The sequence below is a fragment of the Lucilia cuprina genome, chromosome 4 (genome assembly GCF_022045245.1).
Source record: "Lucilia cuprina isolate Lc7/37 chromosome 4, ASM2204524v1, whole genome shotgun sequence".
In the NCBI taxonomy this organism is placed as follows: domain Eukaryota; kingdom Metazoa; phylum Arthropoda; class Insecta; order Diptera; family Calliphoridae; genus Lucilia; species Lucilia cuprina.
In genome coordinates this window covers 65,263,104-65,286,174 of record NC_060952.1, presented here as the reverse complement: position 1 = coordinate 65,286,174, position 23,071 = coordinate 65,263,104, and the positions used below count along the sequence as shown (strand labels likewise).

Genomic DNA, 23,071 nt, shown 5'->3' with positions numbered 1-23,071 from the left:
TGCACACGTATACCACTATATAGGAGTAGTAGTCTAAAGGGTCCTTAACAGGACTCCGGTAGTCATATGTCTGGAATAGTTTTGAAAGTTTTTTAAAAAATTTTTGAAAAAATCAATATTTCAATTAGAAAAATGTTAAAAATTCTCTGAAGGATTGGTGTCGATTTTGGACAAATATGGAAATGCACACGTATACCACTATATAGGAGTAGTAGTCTAAAGGGTTCCTAACAGGATTCCGGTAGTCATATGTCTGGAATAGTCTTGGAAGTTTTTTAAAAAATTTTTGAAAAAATCAATATTTCAATAAGAAAAATGTTAAAAAATCTCTAAAGGATTGGTGCCCAATTTGGACAAATATGAAAATGCACACGTATACCACTATATAGGTGTAGTAGTCTAAAGGGTCCTTAACAGGATTCCGGTAGTCATATGTCTGGAATAGTTTTGGAATTTTTTTAAAAACTATAGAAGAATCTATAGAAGAATTGTCATATTAGAAATTTACTATAGAAAAAAACTGTTATACTCATAATGTTTTTTGTAGAAAAACAGTTGAGAAGCAATCTTTGTTAGATAAATTTCAATATACAAAAGTTACACATATTTTTTGTATAGAAAATTATATTCTGTAGAGAAGATGTTGATCATCTATAGAAAAACCTATTATTGAACTAATTTTCTATTTAAAGAATTGGGTATACACACAATTTTTAATAAAAACTGTTATACACATAATTTTTTGTATAAAAAATTGTTATACTTAAAATTTTCTATAGAAAAAATTGTATACACATAATTCCCTTTAGAAACAAATTTTGTACAATCAATCTTCTATAGAGAAAATTGTAATACACATAAATTTTTATAGAAAAAAGTGTTATACATAAATTTTCTTTACAAAAATAACTCGTATACATATAATTTTTGAAGAGAAAAATGTTATATACAAATTTTTTATAATATACCCAATTTTCTATAGAGAAATTAAAAATTTTAAAGTGCCGACTATAGAATACTTATGTTCGAACTTAATACCCAGCAGTCGGCACTTCGATGCCGACTATAGAAAATCATATAAAATTTTGTCCCTAATGGCCGCAGGGATTAAAATTACAAAAAAAAATATTTTTAAATAACTTTTTCACTTTAAAATGAATATTTCAACTGTTTTCTTTCATTAAAACCAATGTTTGTCAAATAAATCATTTAATTTATTATTAATATTCACTTGTTTAAGGTGGCACTAAAACTAATCTTTTTTTAAGAAAACTGACAGTACTGAAAAAGCTAAAAAGGTGTCACTAAATAATGTCAAATAGAGTCGAAATTATTCATCCTACTTAAATTTACTCATTTCATAGAGCAAAAACACCATATTTTTTATCAAATAAAGGTGGAACCTTAATAAATTTGCACTGTTTCTCGTAATTATTTACAATTTTATTTAAAAAATGCCGACTACTGGGTCATGCCGACATTAGGTGCATTTACCCTACGTATTTTGATTGTTTTTGTTTTGATTTTCTTGATTGGAAATTAAAATAAAAAAAGTTCGCCTGTATAATTATAAACACATACATATATACATATGTATGTAAAGTTATTCCCTATTTATTTGTTTATTACATAAACAAAAGAAAACAATGCCAATGCATTTAATAGAGAACAATTTTTGTGCGTAAATTTGAATGAATTTTGAAACAAAAAAGAGGAACAATAAAAAATATTGTAGTTTTTTATACTAATTGTAACAAATAATATAAACATAACAAATTCAAAAAAGAATAAATTAACATTAAAATATAAGAAGTCATTGTTTTAAAAAAAGGCTATTTAAAAAAGGCTATGTTATAAATTTCACACAGACCACAAAAATATTAAAGTTAACAAGTACATAATTGATTTATATCTTCAAAGAAATGTAACAATTTTTATACATACTACCTGTAAAGATTTTAAAAACGATACTTACAGTATTTCTAATATGCGTATATACACGCAGTCGTTGTGTTCTATTGTTAGCCTTTTGTAAGGTTTTAAGACTACTTGCTATAGAATTGTATTTTTCAAAATATATTTCATACAACTCTGTTACACCGCCACTTTTAAAATCACTAATAGAAACACTTTTATCTTTACTAGAAACACAAAAAAACAACTCAATAAAGAGTTTTTCAAAAACTTTAATGTTAATGTTTTTTTCATTTTATATAAAAAAGGAAAAAGTAAAATTCAGTAAAAGTTAATGTTATTTATTTGTATGCTCATCTTTTGTTAAAAAATTCTTACAAAAAAGAATTGGTCCGTTGTAGATGACATTTAATACATAAATTTTAAGAGAAAGCTAGATTGCGGCCAATTGTAAAAGAGATTTTCAGATAAAAAGTAACATTAACACTATTAGGTTTCTTATTTATCCACATTAAGTTTTTTGAGCTGACAATTTTTATGCACACATACAGTTAAAACATACCATTTTACATTTTTTACTTTAAGACGAAAAAAAAATAAATAATTTTATTATTAAAATATCCATTTTTTACAATTTGACTACCAGAATCCTGTTAGGGACCCTTTAGACTACTACTCCTATATAGTGGTATACGTGTGCATTTCCATATTTGTCCAAATTGGACACCAATCCTTTAGATAATTTTTAACATTTTTCTTATTGAAATATTGATTTTTTCAAAAATTTTTTAAAAAACTTCCAAAACTACTCCAGACATATGACTACCAGAATCCTGTTAAGGGCCCTTCAGACTACTACACTTATATAGTGGTATACGTGTGCATTTCCATATTTGTCCAAATTGGACACCAATCCTTTAGAGAATTTTTAACATTTTTCTTATTGAAATATTGATTTTTTCAAAAATTTTTTAAAAAACTTCCAAAACTATTCCAGACATATGACTACCGGAATCCTGTTAGGGACCCTTTAGACTACTACTCCTATATAGTGGTATACGTGTGCATTTCCATATTTGTCCAAATTGGACACCAATCCTTTAGAGAATTTTTAACATTTTTCTTATTGAAATATTGATTTTTTCAAAATTTTTTTAAAAAACTTCCAAAACTATTCCAGACATATGACTACCGGAATCCTGTTAGGGACCCTTTAGACTACTACTCCTATATAGTGGTATACGTGTGCATTTCCATATTTGTCCAAATTGGACACCAATCCTTTAGAGAATTTTTAACATTTTTCTTATTGAAATATTGATTATTCAAAAATTTTTTAAAAAACTTCCAAGACTATTCCAGACATATGACTACCGGAATCCTGTTAGGGACCCTTTAGACTACTACTCCTATATAGTGGTATACGTGTGCATTTCCATATTTGTCCAAATTGGACACCAATCCTTTAGAGAATTTTTAACATTTTTCTTATTGAAATATTGATTTTTTCAAAAATTTTTTAAAAAACTTCCAAAACTATTCCAGACATATGACTACCGGAATCCTGTTAAGGACCCTTCAGACTACTACACCTATGTAGTGGTATACGTGTGCATTTCCATATTTGTCCAAATTGGACACCAATCCTTTAGAGAATTTTTAACATTTTTCTTATTGAAATATTGATTTTTTCAAAAATTTTTTAAAAAACTTCCAAAACTATTCCAGACATATGACTACCGGAATCCTGTTAAGGACCCTTCAGACTACTACACCTATATAGTGGTATACGTGTGCATTTCCATATTTGTCCAAATTGGACACCAATCCTTTAGAGAATTTTTAACATTTTTCTTATTGAAATATTGATTTTTTCAAAAATTTTTTAAAAAACTTCCAAAACTATTCCAGACATATGACTACTAGAATCCTGTTAGGGACCCTTTAGACTACTACTCATATATAGTGGTATACGTGTGCATTCCCATATTTGTCCAAATTGGACACCAATCCTTTAGAGAATTTTTAACATTTTTCTTATTGAAATAGTGATTTTTTAGAGATTTTTTTTCTTTTTTATTAAAATATTGATTTTTTTAAAAAAATATTTTTTTTATTTTTCATATTTTTTTAAGTTTTGAAATTTTCGTTTTTCATTTTCTGAAAATTTTAAAGTATTTATTTTTAATTTTTCATGTACTTTCTGTTAAATGCTTAACAGTGCTCTGTTAGCTGCAAAAAGAGCAATGTTAAAAAATGTGGTTTGTGTCTCTGCTAGTTAAATTCGAATTTAACTTCACACACACGTGTACCGCTACGAAAATAAAAATATATTAGTGCTTATATCTACAATAATATATACTAGCCAACTTTGTCGGAAAATATCGATCCTAGTGGTACGAAAAGGGTGTTAAGATCCAGATAATTTAATTAGAAACGGAAAAAGATACCAAAAATATATCTTGGAATGTTTAAAAACAGATCCTTATAACAAAAATTATTATTTTTAGACACCTCAATGAATCTATTAAATCCCAATATTCAATTTTGGTTTTATCTCTGGAAAAGAGAAAAAAATGGCAAATATGGTCAAAAATCGTAATTTTAATAATATTATATGAAAAGTGTACCATACAAAGCAAAAAGACCATTCCATTCTAATTTTTATGTTTCGTAAAATATGGTCAAACATGAAATACAGGAAAAATTCGAATACTTTTGTGAAGTAATTTTATAGACTTTTTTTAAAAAAGTTGAATTAATTTAAGTAAATGTGAATTTTTAAAGTTTTAAAAAACGTGATATCAAAGCTATGGACTGTCTAGGCAATTTAACAAATTAATTTATTAATTTTGCATACAAAATATGTTATTAAATTTGGTTTCTTTTCATATTATACCTAAATTCGAATACTTATGAGAGACACTGTATGTATGTACTAAATATAAGAAAAATAATAACAATATTTGTAAAAAAATATTTTATGCAATATTTTCCGAAATTGGTCTTAAAACTTCCGTTTTTAGGAGCTTATCGCAGAAAAAAATTTTAAAATTTTATTTACATTCCTCAAAAATTAATTGTCTAAAAATTAAAAAAAAAGATATTTCTCATTTACAAAAAATAAAACGATTCTTTTTAGAGAGGGTTTTTGAGTTGGCAATCAAATGCCAATTAATGATCAGATTAGTTAATCTAAAAATAATAATAAATTTAGTACAATAATAGAGTACAATATTAATATTTGCATTGTTGCCATACAAAACGTCACTCTTTGTTATCAAAATGATGCATGTTTTAAGAAAGAAGAAAAGTTAAATTTCAAACAAAAAAAATTATTGTGAAGTCCCCATAACTTATATTTTTCAATAAATTTAACATTTTAATTGGAGTCCGACCGAACTCAAAATTTCGTTCGGTAACGAACACCAAACCTGAACTTCGGTAAATTTGAAAGTTCGGTGAACACGAACTTTATTTTAAATGAAAAACGCATTTATGATTAAAAAGTAATAAATTTATAACATTTAAAACCAAAATATAAACATCCGGAAGATTTTTTGAAAAGGGTTTTTAATTAGGCATTTTTTAAAGCGAACCTTATATGGAGACCATGTCAAAATGTAAACCGATTTTGTCCATTTTGAATACCAATCAATCTGCATCATTAGTTAAGAGACTGACTGACAGACATGTCTAGATCGTTTGAGAATAAGGACCTAGAAACTTTTAATGTTACAAGTGATATCAAAGATATATAGTCGAAACTAGACCAATGTTCGGTGTTCAACGAACACCGAACATTGGTCGAACCTCACCCGTACCCGAAAGTTCGGTCGGACATGTCTAATGTCAGAAATTTTCTGAAATATTTTTTAACTTTATCAGAATTTTTAACGAATTTCTAAATTTCCCTTAGACATTTTACAGAATAATCATCAAACTTTTTATTAGACTTTTCTGCACATTTTCTAACGTATTAAACAATTAACATCAGTCTTATCTACACATTGTCGAAAGGGAATTTTAGTATTACGACAATTATGAGACTACTCTGCACATTTGCGGAGGACAATTTGTTTTTTATTCTTATATTCTTCTTTAGACCTAAGGAGAATATTTCTGAAGTAAAAGATAAAATCACTAACGAATTATATTTGATAAATATGCACATAATCAGAAAAGTCTGCACATATATTTTGCTTGGTTTAAGGTTTATTTAAAATAAAATAACTATCAATTAGTTAACATTTATAAGGACTATCAGCGCATTTTAAAATAAGTATCTCAAATTTCATATTTCAGAAAATACTCTGATAATTAAAAAAAATTCATTCCAAAACTTAAAATTTAGCAAATAAAAAAATTCGAAAATATTATCCTAAAATTAGAGAAGTTTTTCAATGAGTTGCAAAAAGAACTAGGTTAATATATCAGTCGGTTTGAAAATATAGTCATTTGAGATAGCATTCGCGTATATTTTTATATCGAATCAAAGTAGAAAATTAATATTTTTTTGCAAATAAATTTTTTTCACCGCATTAGTGAATGTTTTAAAATTTCTAAAAATTTTTCTGTATACATATACAATTTATTTTTAATGTTATGAAATTTGTATTTAGGTCGTAAAACTGCATATCCTTAAAATATTTTTCAATGCGCACCGGATTTTGCATAATACAAAAAGAAAGCTTTTATTTTACACTAATATTTCCGCAAATCATATGGCGCTATAGTTGTCTGAAAGAAAATGTTTTTCAGATAAACGCTTCTAGGGCCGCATTAAAAGAAGAAATTTTATTTCTCTTTCTATTTAATTCATCAATATAATTTACACCATAAAATTTACAAAATGTTTGCATCACGTCTTAAGTTTGAAATACAAAGAAAAAAATTAAATTTTAAAATTATCATAAAAAGTTTGCATTTACAAAATTTTTATTGCGCATTTGACCCGGAGGTATTAATTATAATGGGATTAAATTTACGCGGTATTACAACTGTATTCGTAAATAGCTATAGATGTCACATTTTTAGAAAATTAAGCCTATTCTTGGCAAGTCTGGAAGTCATATACAAGACTAATCCGTTAAAAGATATCGAGTTTTCGATATTTAGTTCCCGAATTCTCCTCGCGGCTGTATACGTAGCACATATCTCTGTCTGAATAACCGTGAAGGTGTCAGGTGGTCTAAGAGACAGACGAATTTCAGACAGTGTTTGCGGCAAAATATTTCTTTAGGCCTAACTATAATGTACATAAGCTAGCTTAAGGAAATGTAAAAACCGAACGAAAAGTCTTTCAAGCGCTTAAGAAAATCCGAAGAAACTTTTAGGTGGCTGTAATGTACTTTGGTCCATTTCAAAGAATATCACATTGATACATCAAAAAATGCAGGGGTTCTTATATACCTTTTACAAAACAAATATTGCCTCACAAATGAAAACCTCGTTAAAAGTAAGAAAATGTATGTAAAAAAGTCATTACAAATAACATATTTAAAGTACATCAAGATTTTGCCAAAAACCAGTGAAATTTTCATAAGAGTATAATGAACAGAATTTGTTTTATTTTTGACATCCAAATATCGGTTTTTTACTGCTTCGACAACATCCCTCCAGTGACACGCTAATGTAAAATTTATAGGTTTTTCACCCGAATTTGAAGCAGTTCGGGTTACTAGTTCTGAAGAAAATACTAAATTATTTTCTTATTATTATTCTTATTATTATTATTATTATTATTATTACTGTTATTATTATTATTATTATTATTATTATTTTATTATTATTTTAAAATATTACTATTTTGATGGACAAATCGAATAGCCAGTGATTACAACACATGCTAATATTTGTGCCTTGTTTAGAATATTTGTGCCTTGTTTGGTATCTCCACAAAACAAGAGCTCCGTAGGTCAAAATAGGTCTTATGACCGTACAATGCATAAAGTATAATAGCAGACGCCATCTTTTCACAAAGGATTTCATCTTTTACATCAAGATTCCACAGGAATTAAGAGATAACACCACCTTGTTGCATGCCCCTTGTCACAACATTCTTTGTCCTACCAATACCCATATTAGAGTTAATAGTCCTGTTCTTGAGCATGTTTTCCGCTGATCAACACCTTGGTCACCCAGTGCATCGACAATTGCGGATATGTTATATTTCCAAGAAAGAAACCATTACATATGCTTTTATGTCGAGTGCTTTCTTTATAGTTCCAACTACATATATATAAATAAATATATATAACCCTAGTCGCCATATAACTCACTTAACAGTTTTTTTATTTTTATCTATTAATTGCTTTAACATGTACAGTGCCTCTCATAAGTATTCGAATTTAAGTATAATGTGAAAAGAAACCAAATTTAATAACATATTATGTATGCAAAATTAATAAGTTAAATTGTCTGGACAGTCCTTAGCTTTGATATCATGCTTTTTAAAACTTTAAAAATTCGCATTTACTTAAATTAATTTAGCTTTATTTAATAAAAAAGTATTCGAATTTTCCTGTATTTCATATTTGACCATATTTTACGAAACACAAAAATTATAATCGAATGGTATTTTTCTAAATAGTATGGTCTCATTTGACCCTAGCCCCTATAAAAAGACAGTCTGGCTTAAATGTCCACAATTTTATTCAACAATAAATGGCTTAAGTATATCTGAAGGAAGGTACAATTCAACTTAAATGCTATTTTTGTAACAAGTGTAGGGATTATATGGTCTGCCTCGCCCGACTATAATTTCTAACTTATGTTGCATATAAATAATTCAAAACAAGTATGACTGTATAGTCGGGCGTAGCCGACTATATAATACCCTACACTTGTCAGTATGTATGTTAAAAATGGGGATTATTTAAAAAAATAAAGCATTTGGTTTGTTTTTTTTTTAACTTTATTTCGGAGTAATTTTACTTTTATTTTGGCAAAAAAAGATTTTTTTTACAGGAGGGTTCAAAGGGGAGTAGGGCAAAATATGGCCCTATCCTTAAAAATGTTGTAGGGGGAGTTAAGTTTTCTTCAATAATATTTATGTAGAATTTAAAAGTGTTAATAGTGTTTGTAAGTGAATTTTGACCTTGAAGTCATTTTCTGAAGGGGAGTTTGTATGGGGGTAGGATCAAATGAAGCCCGATCATCGGTAGTGTCATTTAAAGTTCTATAAAACTGAGTTTTGTCGACTTTTGTTAACATAATAGATCATTTAAATTAATTATAAGCCAAAAGGCCCTAGTTGGGGGTACGGTCGAAATTCCTTCTTATGTGTTCCTAACACATCTACTTTTCATTATATGTTTTATCATTTATTTATTTTAATTATAAATTTATCAACCCGATATATAACAAACTCTTTTTCGTGGCACATTAAATATAAAACATACCAACACTACAAGGTTACTTTAGTACCAATTGTGTAAACGGCTAATAGAATTAGTTTGAAATACAATGCATAAAACCATTTATCCTTAAGCATTTATCTAATGTACTATTTTGATATTTATTCTAGGTAAATCTAAAAGAGCTAGTGCTTTAGTGGGTGCTGTAGAAAAGGCTACAGAAAATTTTATTCAAAAGGGTGATCAAATAGCATATGAAAATCCGGATATTACTCAAGAAATGTTAGCTGCTGTCGACGAAGTACGTAAAACGGGCGATGCTATGAGTATTGCAGCTAGAGAGTTTTCTGAAGACCCATGTAGCTCTCTTAAGCGAGGTAACATGGTACGGGCTGCTCGAAATTTACTTTCAGCTGTTACGCGTCTTTTGATATTAGCTGATATGGTTGATGTACACTTGCTTTTGAAATCATTACACGTGGTCGAAGATGATTTAAACCGTTTAAAAAATGCTTCAAGCCAAGATGAGCTCTTAAACAATATGAGGGTAAATTTATAATACAGTAATACAAATTATGTTATATACTAATGTTATTTACAGTTAATATTTTATACAGTTATATACTAAATCCCTGCATGTGTGAAAAAATATTGATTAAAATAATTGATTTTTTTCAAATAATGTGTTTGACTCAATCATTATTTTATGGATGAAATGAATAGAGTATTTGAATATAAGAATTGTTAGCTAATACTCAGTTTAAACGATACAAGTAATGAGAGTGTTTATGTGATTCAAATCAAGTAGAATAAAGTGATTGAATCGAGTGAAATCAAAACTATTATTAACTTCGAATGTTACTTTGAATTTTCAAACTTTATTTTGAATATTCGAAGGTAATATGGTACCGTCAACTAGAATTTTCTAATTTTTTAAGCTTTTGGATCCAAAGAATAATTTAAAGGTATAACATTTCTTTTCGAACATAACATCGATTTTTAACTTAATTTTGAATATTCGAACATAATATTATTTTAGCCATGAGAAATAGCTTTATCAGCCTTCAAAATTTTCACCATCTACTACAATTTACAACAATCTATTTTGTATTGTTTCAACATAAACAAATTGTTTACTGACTCGATTTGTATGTAGTTGCACAGTCACTTGATAGTACTTAAAATATTTGAGTATAACAAAACTTTTTAAATACTATGCTAAAAAAATAATGAGTTGAGTGCAAAGCAATGACTCTATTAGATACATATATTTGATAACTATCTAAGAACTTAATAAATTGAAAAATATTTAAACCATAAAAATATAGTGAGGAGGGTATATTGGGTTTGTGCTGATGTTTGTAACGCACAATAATATTGTTCCCACCTTAAAGTATACCAATCGGCTCAGAATCGTTTTCTGAATAGGGCTTGTATAACTTGTAGTGTGAGGTTCTACCAATGTTCGGTGTTCGGCGAAATTTTGACCGAACGCCGAACTTTTTATAAAATGTTTATTTATCGTATTTTTATATCATCAAAAAGTTTTATAAATTCTGAAAATTTGTTTACAGAAGTTATCATACGTTCTGGCAGTACAATAAATTTCCGATATATATAGTTACGGAACGCCTTTTTTAAAAAGAATGTGATTAAAAAGCTAAGAAAAACGAAACATTGAATTACCTAGTTTCGACTATAAACTTATGATCTCATTTGTAACATTGAAATTCTCTAGGTTCTTATTCTCAAACGATCTAGACATGTCTGTCAGTCAGTCAGACTTTCAGTCTCTTAAAAGAAAGATAGGGCCTAAACTATTGTTGCAGTTTGATTGGTATTCAAAATGGACAAAATCGGTTTTTTGACCATCAGTTTCGCCTATATACTACTATATGATCTTAGTCAATATTAATTTACTCTTGTGCCAAATCGATATTTTACAAAAACATTTGCAAATTTGCTCTAACACTTAGTATTGGCCATTTTTTTTTAATTAGGAAAATCCATAGGAAGCTACAGAATCTTAGCATTGAATATTATTTATAGCAATTGCCTCTTTTATCATTAATATTTCAGCTTGTAAGTTAGCAAAGTCATCATTAAGTCTAAAGGATATATTTCTTCCAAATTACTCAATGAAGAATGTAATTCGATTTAACTGCTTTGTAGTTCTCTGATACACAGTGGGGCAGAATGGAAATTTTTTGGAAATAAATCTGACATTTCTAAACGGCTGATCCGATCGGGATAAAATTTGGCGTGAGCGTAGCCAAGGAGTATTCGAGTTTAAGTTTTGAAGGTGAACCCCGCAGATGCCCCAGGGACGGAGCTGTGGCGGCTCAAAGCAGGGTACCTACGACATGTAAAATTTTTAAACTCGTGCCATTTTTTGGTTTTTCATTCAAATACAAAGATTTTTATATTTTCTGAAAGCGCTCGACGAGGTCTTGTAAAAACATCTCTTATAATATCCGAGTTATAGGCATTTAAAAATTTAGTGATACAAAATTTACCAGTCCGCCTTTTTTTGAATACCGGGCGTAATTTTGGACCAAATGGATTCAATTTCTTGTTAGTTAGACAACAAAATTTCCAATAATATACAAAAAATTTCAGATCAATATAATTTACAGATCCAAAAATATACGTTTTTTAATTTAAAAATTCAAAAAGTTTTAGATTTTTGCCGTTTTTTGTCCAAAATGTGTCTTAACTCTTTTATTAATAAAATAAAATTTTCTTTAAAAACATATAACAATTTTATAGTTTTCTAAAAGGTATCTTTACGCAGAACGCTTTGGCGTAAAAAACTTGTCCTATTTTTTGAAAATGTTGCCACTGCGTCCTTCCGAATATGACCTATTTTTTATCAAAACTTCTACTTTGGGCGACATGTTCTAAAATCCCAAAGCTGGGATCAGAAAACTGAAAGCAGTTTTGGAAACCTCAATATGTTTTCTATTTACTCCAAAAGTATTTTCCCAGCCCTGAAAGAAATGTGGACCCTATGGGCAAAAATGTAAAAAATCCGTGTTTTTTTCAAGATCTCGTTGAGCGCTTTCAGAAAATATAAATCTTTGTATTTGGGTGAAAAACCAAAAAATGGCACGAGTTTAAAAATTTTACATGTCGTAGGTACCCTACTTTGAGCCGCCACAGCTCCGTCCCTGGGGCATCTGCGGGGTTCATCTTCAAAACTTAAACTCGAATACTCCTTGGCTACGCTCACGCCAAATTTTATCCCGATCGGATCAGCCGTTTAGAAATGCCAGATTTATTTAAAAAAATTTCCATTTTGCCCCACTGTGTGATAGTATATAACTAAAACAAATATAATTAAAAAGTATCCTTAAAAATAATTTCTATATTTTTTTTTGTATTTTCAACTTTGTTTAGGATAATTCTACAATTTAACTAATGCTTTATATCAATTTTTCGTATTTGTTTCTAGCAATTTGGCCGAAATGCAAACGAACTCATTAAGCAGGCAGCTAAACGTCAACAAGAACTTAAAGATCCACAACTTCGTGATGATTTGGCTGCTGCACGAGCCATGCTAAAAAAACATTCCACTATGTTGCTCACAGCTTCAAAAGTTTATGTTCGACATCCAGAATTAGATTTGGCTAAAGTCAATCGTGATTTTATTTTGAAACAAGTATGCGATGCAGTTAATACTATAAGTGACGTAGCACAAGGAAAATCTTGCCAACCAACAGACATATACAGTGGAGCTGGGGAATTGGCTGCAGCATTGGATGACTTTGACGTACGTATTGCACAGGAAATATTTTTATGTATTTAAATTATTTAATGAAAAATAAAAATCATTTATTTTTTAGGAGGGAGTTATAATGGATCCCATGACGTACAGTGAAAAACGCTCTCGTCAATTATTGGAAGAACGTTTGGAGAGTATAATTAGTGCAGCAGCCTTGATGGCCGATGCAGATTGTACAAGAGATGAGCGAAGAGAGCGTATTGTTGCAGAATGTAATGCTGTACGACAGGCGTTACAGGATCTTTTATCGGAATATATGTCCAATGTAAGTTTAGATTTATATGTATGTACATTAGCGTGCTCCAAAAAAACTAAGTTTTGAATTTTGTCCGTCCCCGCCCCTAAAATGGTTCTACGGGTTATAAAAATAAGTCGTCCAAAAAATTAGGTCAATAAGACTACGTTACTGGTGCCGCAACGTCTCTGAAGTTTGAAGATGCATTTACAAGGGGAAAATATGCATTTTTTCAGTTTTCATAAAAGTTTTGTCATTAAATAATTTGTTTTGTATTTTATTGTCAAAGAATCGTAATGTACACAGAATTAGCGTTACAAAAAGATAAAAACACAAAAATTGGTTGAAAAATGTAAAAGTTATTAAAAATTCCCCAGGCCATTATCGTGTCTCAGAGCACTTGAATTCGAAATGTGATAAAAAAAATAAACATTTTTGAAAATATTCTAATAACACAATTGTATTATATATTGTATTCAATATTTTTGGGAGATCTCATAGATATTTATTGACAACAGATTAGGGAATAAAACAGTAAAAAAATTAGGTCAATACCTCTTATAGTTTGCATGTACCTTCAATTTGAATTGAGCGGATTTCGAGAAAAACCCATTTTTATGTAATATTTTGCAAAATTAGCCTTTTTATTATATTGTTGTGTATTTTGAATGTAACCTTTTGTAAATTTATTAGTCCACATATTTCTAAATAAAAATCAAGAGTTTCATGCAAATTGGACGCCATCAACCCATAAACTTTAAAGGTCAAAGGTCAAATTTTGTAATATTAGCAATTTTTGATGGAAACTAGTCGAAATTGTTTCTATTTTTAGATAGATTATCATAAAACTTAAGAAATTTATTAACAACAAATATTTACAATAGTGAAAAAAATAAATTAACCCTTAACGACCTTGGGGTCAAAATGACCTCGATGTTTTAAAAACATGCCAATTTTAACTTATTTCTATAAAACCCGTTTGCAATCCCATTAATTCAGCTTAAAAAAATTAGGCATTAAACCTTTTTGAATAAGGTGGCAATTTGAACCGAAGTATTTTTTCAGTAATACTTTTTGTAATTGTAAACTCTTATTGTAAATATCGGTTGTTAATAAATAAATTTCTTAAGTTTTATGATATTCTACTTAAAAATAGAAACAACTTCGATTGGTTTCCATCAAAAATTGCAAATATTACAAAATTTGACCTTTGACCTTTAAAGTTTATGGGTTTATGGTTAATTGCATGAAACTCTTGATTTTTATTTAGAAATATGTGGACTAATAAATTTACAAAAGGTTCCATTTAAAATACACAACAATATAATAAAAAGGCTAATTTTGCAAAATATTACATAAAAATAGGTTTTTCTCGAAATCCGCTGAATTCAAATTGCAGGTACAGGCAAACTATGAGAGGTATTGACCTATTTTTTTTACTGTTTTATTTCCTAATCTGTTGTCCATAAATCCCTATGAGTTCTACCAAAAATATTGAAATTTGTTTAACAAAGTATCGAAAAAACTAAAATTTGAATTTTGAAACGACCCTTAAAAATATCAAAATTTTTCGACCATAGCTGAGAACAGGTTTACGTTATTCTATAAGGACAAAAACTCATATTCAAGTAACTACAGATATGTTTTAAGTAATACAATTGTTTTATTTGAATTTGTAATGTTTGTAATTTCTGTAATATAATTTTCCGACCCTATAAAGTATATATATTCTGGATCCTTATAGATAGCGGAGTCGATTAAGCCATGCCCATCTGTCTGTCCGCCTGTCTGTTGAAATCAGTTTTAAGAGGACCCCAGATATCGGCGAGATCCGAATCTTCAATAATTCTATTAGACATGCTTTCGAGAAGATCGCTATTTAAAATCAGCAAAATCGGTCGGTAAATAACGGAGATATGAGCAAAAATCCGAGACAACCTCTTAAAATTTCATCAAAAAATTGTTATAAAAGCAACAACAACACTGTATATAGAAAAAGATGTACACGTGTGTGTGTAGATGTATTTGGTTTTATTCAGCTGTGTATTTTCTACTAAAATACACAGCAAAAAAATATGATTTGCATTTTTTGTTAAAATAAAATAATTTTCCCTTTTGTTTTGCAAATATATTTTTTAATGAATAGAAAAAAGTACTTAATATGTTTTCAATTATATGAGAGTAGATTGTGAGTTATTGTACAATAATTTTTATGCGAATAATGTAAGTTTGAAATTTAAAATAACACAAATTTTTTCCAAGTGCTTTTTAAAACATTTTTTTTTACGATAAACAACAACAAAATCTACGTCTCGTCAATGTTTACCAGCAATGAATACGATAGCTAAGCGCATTTACAAATGCGCTTAGCTATAGACAGATGCCTTGTGTATTTTGTGTTTTATTTCGTTTAGCGTTGTTGTTGTTCTTTTTGTTTAGCTTTTGATGTAATAATAATGTAGTCGGGAGAAAATTTAAAATTTATAAAATATGTTTAAAATACACTATGGTGAAGGGTATATAAGATTCGGCACAGACGAATATAGCACTCTTACGTGTTTTATCACATTTCGAATTCAAGTGCTCTGAGACACGATAATGGCCTGGGGAATTTTTAATAACTTTTACATTTTTCAACCAATTTTTGTGTTTTTTATCTTTTTGTAACGCTAACTCTGTGTACATTACGATTCTTTGACAATAAAATACAAAACAAATTGTTTAATGACAAGACTTTTGTGAAAACTGAAAAAATGCATATTTTCCCCTTATATTTACAAGGGCATCTTCAAACTTCAGAGCCGTTGCGGCACCAGTTAACGTAATCCTATTGACCTAATTTTTTGCACGACTTATTTTTATAACCCATAGAACAATTCTAGAGGGGGGACGGCCTGTAGGATAAAATTTGTTTTCCATAATACAAGCTTGGAGCACTCTAATGCACATAGAAGTGTCAAATTTTGTTCATTAAAGTCTAAAACTAACTAACCCGTCGGAAAGCTATTGAAAAGTCAAGTTTTGCGTTTGTTTCGGCGACAATCCGATATGTTTCAGCATAAATGCACAAAAAGAATAAAACACAAATGATAATTATTAGTTTTATAAAAGGGGAAATTTGTCTTCCTTTATTTGTATATTACCTCAAGCATGTATGCACAACAACAAGTGCTCTTTAAGACTAGAGTATAAACCACTACTTATTTCTAAGTATGGAAGCTAACAAAGTTTAAATACAGTTAGTGGTTTACTCGTTGAATTAATAATAGTTTTCATCAAAGATGTAAACTAAAGTAGTAAATCATTAGGATTTACACTTAAAGGAAAACTACCGCAAATAATCGATTTGTACTTAAACATTGCCGGCCCCCTTGCAACACTTAAGGAGTTGTAACTAAGTAAATGACGAGTCATTAAGGACTCTCGTGGACTGCTTCCAAATTAAAAATGAGCCATTATGGACCCGTTTGAGCCATGATGAGACTTTGGTTGAGCCATAATGAGACTCTGGTTGAGCCATGATGAAACTCCGGTTGAATCACTAATGACTCTTGTTGAATAAAAAATAATTTAGGAAAAGGTTCGTAAAGTAAATTGATATATAGTGATCATTTAGGAATTCGAAACAACAAGTCTGCCATACAAAGCGATAAATAGTAAAATTACTTAAAAATTCTTCTTTCGTAGACAATATGAAAAATAAAGGTTTACAAACATTTTAATTAGTAGCAAATTTCCCGAAATGCTTGGCAAAATATAAGCAGTATTTAATAAAAATGATAAATCAGTACTAGAACCTATGGCCGAAAATTCCTCATTTACGCCCGAAAACTTCGCTGCTTCGGAAATGGTTGGAATTTTGAATCTTTTCCTCAACTTTTCAGAATAGTACATTCTGAAGCAGGTTCAATTAAAAAAACCCAAGAAGTATGGTGCTGCTTATTACAAATAGAACAACCATGTTAACTTAAACAACCATTAATTTCATGTGAGTTACCTGGACAATTCTAAATCTCAGGAATAGACATTCTATCAAACTGACGACAAAAACGAAGTAAATGACCCGGTTTTTTACATAAAACACAAGCATTCGTAGGACTTGTATTCAAAACATGTGTCTTTTCCTTGCGTTCAATGCCTTCCTTATCAGTATTGCAATATAACGTTTGGATTCTTTCGGTCAAAAACATGTCCAAATCTTTCCATAAAGATAAGGCAGTTTTGTCCTTAACACTTTGTTCCCATAGTGTCACTGTCTGAGACGGCATTCTTTGTATACAAATAAAAACGATAATTGGATCCCAATTTTGAGTGGGAATCTCATGTATTGACATAGCAGTTAAAAATCCATTGATTCCGCGCTGTAACCTTTTCAAAAAGGAACTAGTCTCTTCTGTTATTGAATTCGAAGATTTTCGTACGTATTTTTCAAACTTTTCCACGCTATATCAAACCCAGTATTAGTCAACGGACATTTAGACACAATTTCTCTCGCTTCGTTATCTGTTCTTTTTACTAAATAACATAATCGGTCGATATTACTAAGTCGACTGTTATTAATATATAAGGCAGTAAAAAGATCCCTAAATGTAGGCCATGAGAGATAATCGCCGTTCACATGGCGGAAGAGGTAAATTATGACTATCATTATCAAAATTTGAATTAGTGTTTGGATGATGGGAAACTTTATGCTTAGTCTTTGCTTCCAATTAATCAATCTTAATTTTTATCGACATTTAACATCGCGCATAAACATTAAGGGTACTCTGGAATTTACTTTCAGTGATGTTCTTCCTCGCGTATATTATTAAAGTTTGCCTCAAATTTTATAACGGCGTCTGAAGCACGAGTGAAACGGTCGAGGGCTGTCAAAGGCATTTTTCACAATTTTAAGATTGGATTAATTCAGTAAAACAGTATAAAAATGGAAGCAGCGTTCAAATTCACAAAAAATCGAATTTGTATTATAAATTTCTAAACTAACTATTTTAAGTCAAATCGACCGACCGTAGGGTAACTAACAAAAATTTGTAAAAGGAGGAAGAAGAAAAATTTTATCTTTCACAACACAATTACTAATATTAAATTTATGTGAACAAACATTGCATTAAATGAAGTCACTAATTATTTTGATCACTATGTGTTTCACAAGAAAATTTACACCAAAATAATTTTCATGAAATTTAATTATTGAAAATAATTTATTTATTTAAGTATTTGCCGAAAAATGCAAATTTTAATTATCAATTATGGCTGTTGTCCAATGTAAACAAACGTAACCTTGATTATAAAAGCACCGATCACTATCTGTCAACAGGTACTGTATAAAATATAATTAAAATTTATTCACAATAAATTATTGGAAGTAAAATTAATTCCCTTTTTCGACAATAGACACTTGTTGTTTTCTTTTGTTTTTTTTCTTTATAACATATGCTTTACGCTTAATTGGGATGAACGACGAATTTTTCGGAACGAATCGTCGTCAGATATAGAACACATATGAAAATACGCACAATCAATGCGTATGACGAAATTCGTCTTACGTAACGAACTGTGCGATAGGTTTATTTCTTACTCAGACGAACGACGAATTAATTGGAGAAAATTGTTTTAAGACCAATTCCGGTAGCCCGAATTTTCTGAAATTTGACGGTTGTGAGTACAGCTAATGACAATACAATATTATGTTCGAAAAATTTTTTATGCTCTTAAAATAATCTCTGGGTCATTAAAACTGAAAATAAAATTTTCGAAAATTCGAACTTAAGTTCGAAAGAATTTTAAAGCTTTTAAAACCAGTTCTGGTGGCCCAAATTGTCTGAAATTTGTCAGTTTGGAGTACACTCGATGACACTACAATGGTATGTTGGAATATTTAAAATTAAGTTCGAAAATTCGAAGTAATGTTCGAAAAAATTTTGAAGCTGTTAAAATAATCTCAAAATTGGGGATATTCACAAAAATATAATTTTAGTTCTTTTCGAGGCCGATTTTACTTTTTTCAGGGCCAATTTCTTACATTTTCTAATTTCGAAATAATATTCGAATAAATTTTAAAGCTGTTAAAATTATCTCAAAATCGTGGAGCTTCACAAAAAAATAAATTTTTGTTCTTTTTTTTTACTTTTTCCAAAATCGAACAAACAAATTTTGAAACGAATTCGCAGTACGAATAATTTGAATGTGTTACAATTGACGAATTTACGCAACGAATTGTTGTCGACTAGTTCGTCGTGCTATACGAAATTCTTCGTTCGTCCCAATTGTGCGTATATACATCCATATGTATGTATTTATGTATGTTTATGTACTTTTCCTTTTATATCACTTTTATATCAATTTACTAACCTTAAAAAAAACAATCTTAAAACTCTTTAAACAAAATGGCACTTAAAATTCCTTGGCAAGGGTCTTCCTTTCATATGCTGGAGGATGAACTTCTTCGTGTTTTATCCGCTTGATTAAGATCAAGATGTGGAGATTATCCTCGATTCGAAGCAACAATTTAATTAATCCGGTTCGAAGCGACCACTGATTCGGAGACAATCCGATATGGTTCAGTGTAAATGCCCAAAAAGAATAAAACACAAAAGATAATTATTAGTTTTATAAAAGGAGAAGATTTGTCTTCCTTTATTTATATATTACCTTAAGCATGTATGCACAACAAGAAGTGCTATTTAAGGCTTCTTAATGTCGAGAGTATAAACAACTACTTATATCTAAGTATGAAAGCTAACAAAGTTTAAATACAGTTAGCGGCTTACTCGTTGAATTAATAGTTTTCCATCAAAGATGTAAACTAAAGTAGTAAATCATTAGGATTTACACTTAGAGGAAAAATACCGCAAATAATCGATTTGTACTTAAACAGGGTTAATAATATGACCTTTTAAAGTTCTTCACAAATTGCGCCACTATATTTTCTTCACATTTTGACCAATGAAAAATATATATTTCCAGTTTTGTTTGAGTTAAAATCTCTCTGTCTCCTTCAGAAATTTATTTTAACACTTATTATTGGCATAAACAAATTTGAGTCGAAATCTTTTTACTTACATCTGTGAGGCCCCTTCAGAAAATTACTATCATTACAGAAATAAGAATACAGCGATAAAATTCGACATAAACAAGTTTTGTATGGACTAAATTCTATCTACCAACTTTTTTAAGGAAGTGTCTATATTTAACCCTATCCTATATATTTTCGGCACGTTAGTTTTAGACGCTAGTGAAAAATAAGATACATCCAAATAATGTTGATATTTTTTGAAACCTCTAATGTACATGCATGTCACTTATTTGCTTCAACAAGGTTAAAATTATGGTTAATTGTAATATTGTACACTAGGGATATTGGCATAGCATAGTCGAATAGAGCATAAAAAATATAATTTAAAATTCAATTTAGTTCATTTCGTTTAATAAATTAATACTATTTTACAATTGGCTTGCATATTAACTGCCTTTTCCATAAGGCAGTAAAGGTTAGAAACTTTATTTCCTTTCTACATAGTAGTTATATTTGAATTTTGTAAGCTAATAGTAAAGTATTTTATATACAGAAAGTAAGAAAAATATTTATAAAAAAACTTTATGAAATGGTATTTAAAGGTTAAAATTTATATTAGAGTATATTGAGCATATGTTTATTACTAAAAAATCAAGGGAATTTTTTATTCGCGGTTGTTAAAAAAGTTCACATACTAATATTTACTAATAATATACCAGAGTTTAAATATTTGCTTTTATATTTTTATTTTTGACTTTGCAATAAATATGCATTTACCTCATATTTAAAAATATGCATATTTAAAAAATGGTTCTGTTCAAAATATTTCTAGTATTTTTGCTAAAAATATTTACCCATACAAGCTATTGCATATTACAGCTTACAGACAAATATAAAATGTTATCACATACAATATATTACGCAGCAACTCGCTAACATATTTATAATACCCACATATATTTCATATGGCTTGCCTATAATATTAAAATATTTTCCTACACAAATTATTCGAAGTCAACAATATTGAAGGCATGCAAGCAGTAATATACGAACATGAAATGTACGCAAGCAGAGCATATATGTGCCGACGAAAACACGAAACAAAACGATAGTCGCGACTATCAGGTTACAATATTTATACTATCAAACTTAAATATTATTTACTATAATAAATGACTTATGGTCTAAAATTTAACATTTCATGTTGGACTTGAAAAATTATAAAATGTGAAAAATGTATACAAGATATAACCAAATTTTATTTAGAAAATAATTGAAAACGTTTGTATCTATGTATGTTTTATGTATATTATGGAAAATATGTATGCATGAAATTACAAAATTTTAATTAGAAAATTTTTGAATTGAATTATTGAATGTATGTATATTAAATTAATGTTTAATTTGTATGTGGAGTATTAAAATGTATGTATTTGTATTGATTGTAATAGGTAATATAATTAGAAAAAAGTTATTTACATATTAGAGGATGAGGTTGCAAAAACTACAAACAATTTCATTTAGATATTAAACGTAAATTTTGCAAATTCGTATTGATTGTATCAGGAGAACATAAAAAGGTGTAAATAAGTTACATTAACAAGTGTATGCTTATGTATGCACACATACGTACATACATACATACATACATACATACATACATACATACATACATACATACATACATACATACATAAATACATACATACATATACTGGCGTCCCACTACACGAATGGTAAGAGATACCGATCGGGTTTAGGAATCCAGCATATGCTGCTTTTTTACACAGACCTGTTCGAAGAGAGATTTATCCAACCCATTAGGTATATGATATATAAGTCCTCAAACCAACATTCTCTCCCCGTGATTTTGGGTATTAAACCACAGCCACTACGTGGATCCCGAAGGAACCTCAACTAACTGTCCAGCCAGGACAAACTCCTGCGGGCAATTGGCCACCCGTAGTGCCAGATTATATGGTGCTCTGGTTAGACCTCATGCTAAATCATTCCGAGGCGAAGCCAAGGATACATTTGACATCACCAGTTTATAGTCCCGGCAGACTAGAGGTATTGGTTGCACCACTTTACCCGGGATTGCAATACACCATGATAGAGATTTCATCATGGAAACATGCCCCGGGGGGAAAAACATATGTATATTTATATCTGGTGTATATATGTATGTATGTATGTATGTATGTATGTATGTATGTATGTATGTATGTATACATATTTTATTATTACATACTCCCAATGATCTTGAACAATAATGAATGAACAGGCGCGAAGAAAAATATACATAGCTATTAATAAATTTACATATTGAATTTTTGACCAATTCAGGCATAGCAAAAAAAAAATGACCTTGCGTAAACCACCGTGTAGGAATGTGCGTAAAACCTTAAAGTAGGAAAGAGAAGTACTGTTATATGTCATTTTTATGACGAGTGTGTTTTTTGTTATTGATTCACACGTACAGTGTCTCTCATAAGTATTCGAATTTAGGTATTCTATGGAAAGAAACCAAATTTAATAATATTTTTTGTGTGCAAAATAAATAAATACATTTGTTATATTATCTGGACAGTCCTTAGGTTTCATATCACAATTTTTATAACTTGAAAAATTTACATTTACTTAAATGAATTAAGCTTTTAAAAGAAGTCAATAAAATTACCTCACAAAAACGTTCTATGATGTATTTTTGGGATCGTTCTTTTGTTTCTAATTGAATTATCTGGATCTTAAGCTCCTTTTCGTTC

The 23,071-nt window shown here is 29.2% G+C and overlaps 1 protein-coding gene across 2 annotated transcripts in view; it reads left to right on the top strand.

Annotated features, from left to right (window-relative positions):
• The window catches only part of LOC111687166 (catenin alpha), a 119,472-nt gene that overhangs the window by 27,687 nt on the left and 68,714 nt on the right, over nt 1-23,071 (top strand). For both annotated transcript variants that reach the window (XM_046948058.1, XM_046948057.1), the window contains 3 exons: nt 9,443-9,819; nt 12,727-13,044; nt 13,118-13,321. In XM_046948058.1, the coding sequence (XP_046804014.1) occupies nt 9,443-9,819; nt 12,727-13,044; nt 13,118-13,321 (899 nt within the window). The remainder of the gene's footprint in view (nt 1-9,442; nt 9,820-12,726; nt 13,045-13,117; nt 13,322-23,071) is intronic.